General features: G+C 42.3%; 1 protein-coding gene across 9 annotated transcripts in view; it reads right to left on the bottom strand.

The window, feature by feature from the left end:
- ATL2 (atlastin GTPase 2) overlaps positions 1–12577 on the bottom strand; it is a 40925-nt gene that overhangs the window by 2485 nt on the left and 25863 nt on the right. For 8 of the 9 annotated variants that reach the window (XR_009485686.1, XM_059840912.1, XM_059840914.1 and 5 more), the window contains 9 exons: positions 11482–11586; positions 10693–10743; positions 8516–8572; positions 7838–7930; positions 7434–7572; positions 6483–6610; positions 4252–4308; positions 3416–3487; positions 1297–1728 (listed from right to left, as the gene is read on the bottom strand). Coding sequence is in view for 8 of the 9 variants with exons in the window: in XM_059840912.1 (XP_059696895.1) it covers positions 1297–1728; positions 3416–3487; positions 4252–4308; positions 6483–6610; positions 7434–7572; positions 7838–7930; positions 8516–8572; positions 10693–10743; positions 11482–11586 (1134 nt within the window). In the remaining variant the exon portion in view is untranslated. Of the gene's footprint in view, positions 1–854; positions 1015–1296; positions 1729–3415; positions 3488–4251; positions 4309–6482; positions 6611–7433; positions 7573–7837; positions 7931–8515; positions 8573–10692; positions 10744–11481; positions 11587–12577 lie in introns of those variants that run through there. The other variant, XM_059840919.1, reaches the window with a different exon arrangement.

Genomic DNA, 12577 nt, shown 5'->3' with positions numbered 1-12577 from the left:
CAACACAGCAGAAACTCAATCAAGTTCAGAAAAACAAAAAAAACCTGATTGCCAGTAACTTCTCACCTTCCTGGGATTCCTCTGAAGCAAGGAGGGAAAAGAAAGGCAGAGATTCAGAAAAATCAACAGCAAGAATGAGTATTTAATCAGAGTGACTCAGACAGGACCTGCAGCGCTTTGCATATTACTGGTGATGTGCAGCTCTAACAGCAACACTGCTGAGGTCTTTTGAAGACCACCTTCCTCCAGCCCCCAAGTGGCAAGCTCCAAGCCAAGCTCTCCCCCTCCCAGGGAAGGTAGCACCCAAACCAAGGCTTCTGTGCTTGGGGCATCCTGCAGCAGCAGCAGCTCCAGTAGTACTGGAGAGCCTCAATTTTAATCACTAGTGAGTGGTGCTCACTCAAGATTTAGCTACCAATTTATTTACTGATGCTCATTTCCCTATTTTTAAGAACCCACTTTTTCTGCTCCAGTGTAACTCAAAAGCTGACTGGGACCCTCAGCAGGTTGCTCAGATAGGCCTAGTGTACCAGTGCCTAGGATCAGCCTTGAACACAGGAATTTTCCAGCTGTGAAAGCAAGCATCTGTCCAGAAGGCTCCAGTTAGTTATCTGCTCATGCCTCACAGGACACCCCAGATAAGCTCACCCTTTATTTCCAGTAACAACAGCAGGAAAGTGCTTCCCTTCTGCTAGCACAGGACAGAGCTAGTCAGAATGCTCCAAAAACGGCTGGTCAGGAATTCTCTACATTGACCTTACTGGCACAGTTGAGTTCAGGCAGCAAAATCTCTATGCAGAAAGTTTTCTCCTCCAGCTCTGTTGTCCTTACACTCACATCTTTTCTTCCAGGAATTTGCTGAGTATTCCTTGCAAACAGCAGTTGCACCCACTGAAGCTGTCACAGACAGCACAAGCCTCCCTGACGGACAAAACCTGGTGTGCACTCTCTGGTAGCAGCTGCTGAAAGCCATCACTCAGCCAGTTCTCTCCAAGGACTAATCAATTCCTTGCTCTGAATAAGGAAATAGAGTTTTGAAGAGTCTCCTTTACCATCTAAGTAACCTTCTGCACCTTAAGTAGCATTTCTTTGATAATATCCTAAGCTTATTTACCATTCCTTGTGTGCAGCATCTGTTCCTGAAGAGAGCAGTCGCACTAGTGAGCAGATTTTCCCTTTGGCAGCACTAGCATTCTCTATTAGTCTAGACCAGCTTTTCCCTCTCAGCACTGAACAGAAGCTGTTTGATATGTCTGCACAAGACAGCAAGATTTTGCAACAAAGACAGATACCAACCTGTTCCCATATAGCTTCAGCGATCTGATCAATGGCTGTTCCAACTTCTCTGAATTCCCCAGAGTACTTAACGTATGCCCAAGTACAAAACGATATAAGAGCCATCCCCAGCACGAGATTACACAGGGCAGCTATGGAGTTCATGCCAAGGAACCCAGTCAGTCCTGAGATTATGTACATGGCAAACATGACTGCAAATAGAGTGGCAGGTGTACGAGCAGCATAAAAGATGTTTTTGCCATCGTTGTGCTTCACAAAGTTTGCATAGATCTCTTCGATTTCCACTTCGAGTTGCTCCTGGTAGCGCCGGCAGAACTCTTCCCCTCCCATCTTCTTGACGGAGCGGAACTGGCGGATGGCGCTCTCACGGAAATCCTGGTGCTTCTGCTCCAGGTCCGACGGGGCAATGTAAGGCTTATCTCCCCCACACACCTGAGGGAGAAGCAGACACCATGGAATCACACCTTGAGCACCTGCCCCTCGCTGCCCCCCGCAGCTCCCTTGGCTCTGTGAGCCCCAGGCCCATCCAGCGAAGCAGCCAAAGGTATTTTGGATCCTGGCGGGGCAGGAGCCTCACCTGTCCAACTACACACAGACCCACCGCACAGGCCTGAACTCATACTTCCACTGTTCTCTTCAGGCAAGCCCAGGACAGGACAACAGCCACACACACATCCCTGCTTTTTCCCAGAATGAAGTCTTCCACATCCACCAGATCTCCCTGGAAAATGCCTACCAGTCTCATCCTCCAGAACAGTTTTTTCACATTGTCCACAGCATGTTAACACCAGGAGCTACTGAGGGATCAAGAGGCCAACCACACAAATAACTGCCACTGTTTTCTTATACTCTGTGACACTGCACCTGTTGTTCCTTACATATCAGGTCATAAGGGGGACAGTATTTGGTTATGCACACTCAGCAGCCGGCTTTGGTTCATGAGGACAACTCAGAAGCTGCAGCAAGAACTACCTTTATATAATCGAGTTTTAAATCCGAAGAGTTCCCACTTCTGTTCTTAAAAATAGAAGTTTCAGAGCTGTGTCAGATCAAGAACATCATAAGAGACATCTGGATAAAAAACTATTCCATAATTTGTGCATATCTCTACAGTGATATAAAAATATACAGTACTGGGGAACATTACTATGGAAACAAAGTCTGTTTAAAAGAACATCTGTTTCTGTTTATTCCCTGCTCCAAGTTAGAAACCTTACAGCTACAGAGTCTCAACAACCATTGAAGATTTAAGTTTGGAAGGCAGCCTTGGCACTTAATGTAAACAACACATTTGCTATTTCAAGACATTTTCCAAAATGGAAATAGAGGAGTTCCCTTAAACCAGCAGAACATTCTCCAAACAGCCTGCTAACAAATGGAACTGGCTTGTCTGGCACTAGCACTAGGTCTTACTTTAATTTCAAAACAGCAATTAAGACCACAATTAGCCTAATTAATGGGGAGCTATGTTTGTAGCATGTTCTCACACCTACTGGTCTTTCTGGTTGTACAGCTTCACAATAAGCACAGTCCTGTTAAGCTTTATGAGATATGTAATGGTTTTCAGAATTTCCTATGATAAAACTTTGCATACCACTACATTAAAGTATGAAATCCATTCAGCATTCAGCTTAGGCTCTTTTAAGACCACTATCTTCAAGAGAAGAAGCAAGTGGGAAATTACATACACAGGTTTTTCAAAGTAATTCTTGTATTCTAAGAGGTTTCTTTAAATTTTTTAATCACTTCAATGCTTGCATTTTACAGCTAATGAATGGCCACAATTCAGAAGAAATGACACTACAGAACTAGAATTCCACCCCTGTGCAAGCCTGACACAACAAATGTCCGCTCACCTGCTTGTGCATTTCATGTCACGGGGTTTTGAGATGCCTGTCAAGAGCTGTAGAGGGAACTAACAGGTGGGAATCCTGCAAACACACCCATTCTCAAACCTCCCCAGCATCACACACCCAGGCTCAGAGCAGAGTGCAGAAAACACACAAGTCCTGGCCCTGAGTTACCTTCCGCCACTGAAGTGCTCACACACAGAGGACAGCATGGAAGCTGAAGGCCTGTATTTGCATGTAGGTGTTTAGGAAAGGTTGTGCCATCATACCTGCTCCATGCCTTTGCTGTACAAGTCTTTTGCTCCTGCCACAGCAGCAAGATTGTTCGCCTCAGCTGTTGCCTAGAAAACATGGAGCATCCTGTGTCATTCACAGCATTCACAGGTTTTACACAGCACTGCACCCCAAACACCTCCAGAGCTCCTGATGGCCAGGAAAAGGCCACACAAAAATAAGTGAAGTTTAGCAATATACATTAAAACATGCTGCTGCCTTTCTTCAGCTTTCTAGCACACAGCTGCAAACAAATCTCAGCTTGCTTGTACAGGCTTTTCATCATGAGCAATCTCTTCTGAATGTTCCACTGTTAATAAACACTTAAGGGTCACTAAACTATTATATTTTAATCCTGGTACTGGATTACTTCCAGTACCTGAGAGGAAAGAAGGAAGCTGTGATTATTTCTACATTATGAATATACAGTTTTGGTGTCAATCGTAATTGTCAAATTTGTTAAGAATTTAAGTCTTATTTTCTACCTGTGTCATGTCAGGGACAATTATTGTAGTTAAAGTTGCAAGATGTCATTTTCTGGATATCTCCCAGCCAAACAGCAAGTTACAGGAAAACAATGCTTAGAGAGCTAAAAAACCCAACCAACCAGACAGACCCCAGCTCTATCTGGTTGATTTAATTTCATTTGGTTGATGAAACTGAGGGAAAAGTACCCAACCATTACAGTTCAGGGGGCTTTCAAAGCACACAGATTCTTCCAGAACTACAGCTGTGGGGGGGAGACTCAGGCCCACAGCAGTCATGATTATCCAGATGCAAAGAACTTATAAAGTACACATCTACTCAGATTATTTGAAAGAAAATAAAATACCTGCAGCATAGATTTTGGATGAGGTAGCTCCTCTCCTTGATAGATTTTAATGTAAGCCTAAATGGGAGGGAAAAAAAGTTTAATTTTCTAAACATTTGTGTTTAAGGACAATAAGAAATGAGGGATGATACAAAGACAGAGCTCAGATTATTTCTCTGTAATAGTGCTGAATACTAAATTATGTCATTTTCTTCACAGAAGTCTGGCAATTTTTTCCCCTTCACTTTCCTATGCCTGAGACTGGGGCCCAGCAGGACAGCAGAGCACCCTGAGGAGACATCACCACTGCCCCAAGACATGACAGATTTTGACAGCATGTTTCTACTCCCTCAAATGCATAAGGTCTTTGCTAGACAGGGAATCTTCACCCATAACAGGAGTGGAGATGACTATCCCAGCCCTTCTGGCAAGAGGTCTGCTCAAACTTACCCCAGTGCTGGGAGAATCAATATTTAAATTTCCCCACATGCCTTCATCTACTGAAGTGTAGGAGTTAAAAAGCCAGATCACAGATCAAGGCACTTTCCACAGACAGAGCTGAGCAGACAAAACACTTCCAGAAGCGAAGCAGGCAGCCTATCCCACTGTGCCCCACCCCACTTATCCTCAGGTGTCCTTTCTTTCCCCAGGGTTTCAGGGGGCTGGAAGAGAACACACACTTCACTTCTTGTCCAGCCCCCACAAGCTGGCCCATGGCACAGATCCTGGGGACAGGGAAGTGGGGCACAGCAGGCAGCAGCAGCCATTCCAGGGCCTTGGACAAGCTGTGCAAGTTACACCAGCAAGGCCACTCTCAGCCCCTTGAGGGGAGGTCTGTCCTCACTCTCTTCACACCACTGCTGCCTTTCCCTCCCTGCCCTATCTGCAAGCCTCAGGCCTGAGGATTTTTTGCTCCAAGGGAGGAGAGAACAAGGTTATCAGGGTCCCCCTGTACTCAACGCTCTTGGTTGCAGAACAGCCTACAAAAACATACAGAGTTATACAGGACTCTGTTCCCTTGACACCCTCCTTGCTTCTGTAGCTATTTCCTCCAAGTAAAAGCCCTACAGTTTCCAACTCAGGCCTCACAATCTCAGCTTCAGGTGCACAGTCCCAAGGGGGCAGTCCTCTTTAGTTACATAAGCATGGCATTCCTGCAGTCCCCCACAGCACTGCTCCCCGAATGGATAAAGGATGCTAATCAGCTTTCCAGTAGAGGTTTTACACTTGGGTTTTTAGGATGCAATCCTTTCTAAACTGCTGCTGAACAAGCCCTCCCTGCACTGTACCTGAGTGGGTCCTACTAGAGAAAAACTAGAGCAAAAAGCAGCATGCAACCATGTAAACAGAGAGAGTGAACCTCTGTGCTCCCGTGCTGATTTTACACTTGTCAGAACAGCCATCACTTCTGCATTCCATACCATATCTTTCCCTCAAAAAGTTACTTTGTTTTACAAGTGAAGTTCAATGAGCTCTGGTCTCAAATTCCTTGCTTGCATAGTTTGTTTCATAACATCAGCCTAACTTGTCTACCCCAAAAGTAGCAATGCAAAATTCCTGTCTTTAGGAGACAGTGGCATCATTCCCACGTAGCCAACTGTCTAAGTTGTTCCAATTAAAAAAAAATAAGGCTACACACACCAGACCAATCCCTGGTGATGCAGAGATTATGTTATCACATTTCTGCTGGTGTCACCATTATACCAAAAAAGCTCAAGACTAACAGCTGTGAGTATCCTACATAAATATTTCAGAGCATAGTGGTGCTACATATGCAAGTGTTTAGAAAGCAGCTTCCTTGCATGTTAAAAATCCAGAAGGGAGTATCTGAAATTTTCACTGCATACCTAGCCATTTAAGAGCTGTTTTTCTATCTGTAAAAATTACGTGAGACCTACTTTAATTCAAAATAACCAAAATAAAATTAAAAAAAAAAAAAAAAAAAACCACAACTGGGATTTCAAAGCAGGAAAAAAGTATCTAATAAAGCTTGAGTTATTTCAGCCTACTCACTGAGAGGAAAATAAAAGCCACCAACCCACAAATTCTGCTAACAGTAGCTTGCAAAGAGCTGTACTGTTAGGAAGTAGTGTGCCAGTTCTGGAAAGTCAGATTAATGAAATGAAAATAAAAGTGAGCTGATCAACGAGTGTCAGCCTAGATATCTTATCTTCTCTGGGAACAACATGACCTAAAATTAGAATACTGTCTTTTAAGCTATTAACAGAAATAATTAGTATGAGTTTGCTTACCTTGAAGTATTCTACAAGATCTCTACAGGTCACCTTGGATCCACTAATCTCTTTTTCTACCAAGTTTTCAGGGGCAAGCAGTAACGGTATCAAATTCCGCAGTTCATTCTTAAAATCTTCATCTATATCTAGTAAAATTCAATCAATTTCAAGAAAAAGATGGTTAGTTTTCAATCTTGATCTCCTAAAGGAACACTGATAGCCCACAATCCTTCTAAATCCACAGCATCACAACTCTGAACAGCATTTTTAAGGTATTTAAAGGCTTACATACATAATATAGCTTTAGGAAATGCCACCTACCAATCCTAACTCCAGACTGGTAGAACAAGATTCCACTGTCCTTTCAATATTTTAAGTGCCTTTCCCCAATTACACCAATGCACAATGACCTCACAGGTGTGTGTCCTCAGCACAGCATGGGCTGGCACCCCACCACTGCAACTCACTGTTACAGCCATTGCCCTTCTGACTCATTCCCTCCGTTGGGGAACACACATCCCTTGGAGGAATCCTGACTGCCTCTCATTCGGCAGTAGCAGAACCCTGTGGCTTTCATTTCAGCCATTTCAGAGCTGACCTGTGGTTCAGCAAGTTCTCAGAGAAAAGCCTTTCCAGAAAGTCTTTAATCTTGGGAATTCTCCCTCTGGAGCCCTTAGTTATCTTTGGAATCTCTATTTAATGACCTTTAAGCATGTCTCAAGTTATCAGATTACAATGAACAGCTAGACACACAGATATCCACTCCCTCTCCCTGCTTAATTTCTCTACTTTTAAACCACTAAAAAGAGCACACAATGCACATTTCTAAATTCTGCAGCTTCACCTTTTAGCCTAATATTTTCCAGTCAGGCATTTCAATAGCTAACCATTACAGTGCTTAACTTTCATCATATAAGAAAACAAATTCAGTGATCTGAATCAAGAAACACAAAATAAAAAGCTTCCTACCATTCAATCTCCCATCAAAATTTGGATTTGTTGCAACTTTAAGACCAGGGTGGGGCAACAGGAAACACCCAAGATTACTGAAACAGGAGTGAATATGCTTCCTTACATTCTGTAGTTCTTCATGTTGGTTTTGCTTTACCTGAAGGAAAAAAAAAAAAAGGCATTAAGAACTGCTACCAGTTTTACAGCACTGCAGTTAAGATTAACCATCATCTTAAAAGCAGTAAGAGCACAAAAGTGTGTTCAAGCTTTTATTTCTGAACCTAATAATGTCAACTTTGCCTATAAGTAGAAACACCACAAATGTATTTCATTAGCACAAGGAGCCAGCTCATGATGCATCATTGTCTTGACAGCAAGGTGCCACTTAAAAGATCAGAACAGGACTACTGGAGATAACTTACCTGCAATCTTTTCTCTAGGAACTTTCTTCCTCCTTCCAAGCCATATGCATGTTCATAAGGATAACTCCAATCTCTAATTAAGAACATTAATGTCTGCAACAGGAAGAACAACAGCAGTGAATGGTTTGCATCATTTCTAAGGTCAAAAATTCTATCACATGTGCTTATTTTAAGTATCTGGCTGCTCTAAAACTAAATACGTTATACATTACAAGCAAAGATACTATGTAAGTTTTTGGGTATATTTGGCTGCTCTAAATGTAGCAGCCTTGTAGTTCTGTGGTGCGTTTGCTTGCTTAAAAACCAACTAAATAGAACACCCACCACCAAACAGGACCTTTTCTCAGAACCATCTACCACCAGCAGGGACCAACCACATCTCAGAGTATTAAAAAAGAAGGCAGCACAAAATTTTTCTCCTTAACACCTGCATATCACCTGACATTTTGATTCCTTTTATGCCTTATAACTCAAGCACAAAACTATACTTGCCCAAAATGTGATCCTCTTCAGCATTTTTCCATTGGGTTTTTGCAAAGCCATGTGGCAATAATAGTGAAGGAAAATTAGTCTTGCAAAGAACTGGTTACCTTCAGCCCAACTAATTTATCTGTAGAAATTATTCTGAGCTCATTTTCTACACATTCAACTGCTTAAATCCATTTAACACATAGTTACCTGAAACGGCTTTTGGTAGATTTCTTCCATAGCTAGTCTTCCATATTCTGTAAACAACTGAGAGAAAGAACAGTGTAAGGATGTGCCACATAGAAAACACATTTTTCTGCTGTGAAATATTCTATTATGTCACTAAAAAATAAAGCAATCAATCTTATATCTTACTATAGGTTTCAATCTTATATCTTACTACAGGTTGAAAACGGCAAACAAACCCCAATAACGAGTATACCAACCCTCAATAAGGTTCAGGTAGGAGACATGATTCCCACAGGCTTCAAAGAGCCATTCCTGAACTGTCAACACACTGCAGTTTTAAGTGGGTGGCTTGTGGGCTATTCTCAGAGAAAAGCTGGCTGCATTTCTCACCAAGCCAGCTTCCAACACTTGCTTCCTAGGCTAAGGAGGTAAGCCTGTCCAACATTTGCCCCTTACTTCCCACAAAAGGTTTATTCCTGGAAATCCCAGGGAACTTGGCTCTAGCCAGTATATCAGACATTTAAATACAAGCCAAGTTCAGCAGCTTCTCAGATCTCTGCTTCAGCTCGTGACCTTAACTATTAATTGTTCCTTCCCTCCAGTATAAAGGCAAGTATCAGCTGTCTTCCTCTGACTGCTTTCACCATCTCTAACACCAGCAGCAGCATTCCTTGCTGGCCTGAGCAGGCCAAACCACCCACATGAACAGGAATTAGGGACTGTGCTGGCTGCTTCAGCACAGGTCAATACTGGCAGGGGTCGATCCATGCCAGCCTCCTTACAGATACTGCAGGTCAAGATGATGAAAGCACACCAGAACTCTCCAGTAGCAGGCAATCATTATTCTACATTAAACTAACTCCTGGAGGGCCTCAGGTAGATTATGGCTCAAAGGGCAGTCCTCGGGTTGATCACAAGAGCACCTAAGGAACTTACAAGAACAGCTTAATTTCCAAGCCCTTGTCACCCTGAGCAAAAGCAGCTGTGAAGTGGCCAAGCACCCATAAGAGTCTGGTTTATTTGAGCCAAACTCTTTACCTCATTCACTTCCCTGCTAAATGCAAAAGGCAATCAGACTAACAGTATTTCACAATTACATAAATTTCTGTTAAAACAGAAATCCACAATTTCCTTCCCTTAGATCATGACTCCCTGCTGCAACTTCAAATGCATGGGTGCCCCCAACCTAGTGCTTGTATTTATCATCCTTCTCTTCCCTTCCTTCCTTCAAATCTCACCCTCCAGTAGAACAGAGATAGATTGTTTTATTCAGATTACACCAAGCCTGTTAAAGGACCAAAGTCTCAAAGGAAGCCTGGCTCTCAAATAATTACCTACAGCCTTTTTTTATTTTCACTGTTTGGTTGGGTTTTTCGGGATGTGGGGGGTATGGGCCCAGTGATACAACCCTCCTGAGAACAGCTTCATAAGACTGCTTTTAGTTAGTGCTCTTTCACTTCCAGCATTGGCAGCTACTGTGTTGCAGCACTGAAGACATACAGAACAGTTTTAAGCTGTGACAAGGTCATGGCCTTGGCATTTGGTAATACACAAGCTATTCTCTAAAGCTACAGGTTTTAAGTTAAGGAGATAAGGTTCTTGCACCATTCACATGAAGCCATAATTGAGTGGCCTTTGACCATGATGTTGCATTAGAAGAGGATAAAAACCCCATGCTGAAGAGAAGATATTCTCCTGCTTTTATTTCTAAGCAGAATAAAACTCTGCAGAAGATTCTCAGCTGAAAAAACAGAGATGGCTTCTGGGCAGAAGACTCTTTCTGATCTGACCCAAACTCCAGCACTTCCTTACAAACTGGTTACGAAATAACATTCATTTTCCTATTTTAGGAAAAATGTGTAGCACTGGAATTTCACCATCAAGGATTTCCACAAATCATCTTCCTTTCTCATTTTTCAGTAATTTTAGAACTTGCAATACAGAGAACAGACTTTAAAAGAATCAGCCCCATTAGAAGCCCGTACTATTTTACCTCTACACTGGCACAGCAGAAGCATCACGGAGTTGATGCAAACACAGTTTTTACAGACTGTACCAGTTTTAGTATCAGGTCAAATTCAGTGTTTTACATGAAGCAACAAACAGCTCCCAAGTCAGTTACATGAATAGTAACTTCTGGAACATTATCAAGACTATAAGTTCAGAAGCAGTTTAACATAAATTCACCATATTCCTACCTGCAAGTGTTGAAGGTCATCTTCCTGAATATTCTGAGACAAGTTGTATACCTGCAAGAGACAGTCAGAGAATTACAGTGTCACATGAAACCACTGTCTTACATTCATATAGTCTCTTTCACACATTGAGTATTTTTGCTCCCTCCAGAAAAAGTGTAACTACCCAAAAGACAGCAAGTAGAAAGGTGTCACAGAACACATCTCAAACAAAAGTCACCTCCTTATTCAAAAATGATGTCACCAGAGCCAACTCCACAGGACAGAAGTAATGCTCTACATACTCCTGTTCCTTTTAGATTGTGGCATGTCTGAAGAAAGTTACTTGTCACACCTCAAAAACCTGCTCACTTTTGGCACTTCTAAGGCACAAGCTTAGAAGTAGTTTTGAGTATAGTACAATTCTCAGGAGTTTAATTGTCACTTGAACAGAAGCAGCAATTTTAAGTTTGGCTGATCACAGCATAATGTCACACCAAACTGTATCTACAGCCTTAAAAAAGATTCTGTAACACATCTGTAAAGCAGCAGTTGCTATTTTGACATCTTGGGGGGAGGGGGATTTCCCAGTTCTGTCAACAATTTAACTCAGCCTGGCCTTGCATAACCTTGATTCCACCGAACAACTTAGGTAGTTTATGTACCACACTGAAAATCAGAAAAAGTATGGAATTTAAAATCAGAGATGGAGGAAGATATGCAGGTGAACTTCCCAAGTGTGATTCAAGAGATATTCTTTGCACATTCAGGACAGAGGGTTCTCCCTTTATTTGGAAGCACAGATATTCTCACCTGGACAGAGCTTGTCATGGTGCTCAGGGCAAAAACTGTTGCACAGTCTTTGATAGTGGATTGGCTATCAAAGGCACCTTGGGTATCCATGAGTAGTACAGCAACCTGCAGAGTTTGAAAGAACACCAGCAGTTAACCAGATCATGGACACCTTCACACTCCTGGCCACTGGGGTCAGTTCAAGCAGAGCAAGCCTCTGCCCCTGTGCTTGCTGATGAAACCTCAGCCAGCTCCCTGCACACATGACTACACACACACACACCCACAGCTGAGTGAGCAGCAGCCAGAGGGCCCTGCCAGCCGCCTCAAGCCTCTGGCCTTGCCTGGCTACCTTCTCCCAGAGAAACAGCCCTCCTTGGCCCAGTGGGGGTGCCATACAGACTGACTGATAGCTCTCCTTCACTGGAAGAACATCAGTCTCAGCTGCAGATCTAGCATAGTTCATCAGAGCTAAGAGTAAGATGCACTTATATATATATATATATATATATATATATATATATATATATATATATATCTTAAGATAATTTTTTTTCAGCAGAAAACAAGATAATTGATACTGTCTGCTGAAACGACAAGGAAGGAAGTGATATTAATGAAAAAAGTTTATCAGTCCAATTCTCGTCTTTGGGATCTGCTACACCTCCCTTCTCCTTCCCACTGAGAAGCAAGAACAAGTAATTGATTTGTTCCCAAAGCATAAGCAGATTCACATGTAACTGGTTTTTAACCAGAGAAATGTTTGGTCAGCTGTGAAATTTGTTAAACACCACTAAGCCACTATTTTTAAAATCCATGTCCCACAGACTGGGCATCAGATGTTTCCTCTGCATATGCAAAGAGTATGAAATTTAAATAACCTAAAACTGATGGTTCAGAACACAAATAGTTCAAGATCACCACCACTATTTTGGAGTAAATATTTATTAATGACATTAACACTTTGTTTCAGCATAAACACCTCCAAGTAAACTTTGCAGTCAAACTGACTTGAGAGTTAAAAAAGAATCAAGTTAGTGCTTTTTTTCCCCACTGTTAGACTTAGTCCTCTTTTACAGACTGCTCGCTAAAATTATATGGAAGGACCAGCTTCCAG

This window comes from Haemorhous mexicanus, chromosome 3 (genome assembly GCF_027477595.1).
Source record: "Haemorhous mexicanus isolate bHaeMex1 chromosome 3, bHaeMex1.pri, whole genome shotgun sequence".
NCBI lineage: Eukaryota > Metazoa > Chordata > Aves > Passeriformes > Fringillidae > Haemorhous > Haemorhous mexicanus.
The sequence above is the reverse complement of the archived record's forward strand: the minus strand, read 5'-3'. Positions and strand labels throughout refer to the sequence as shown.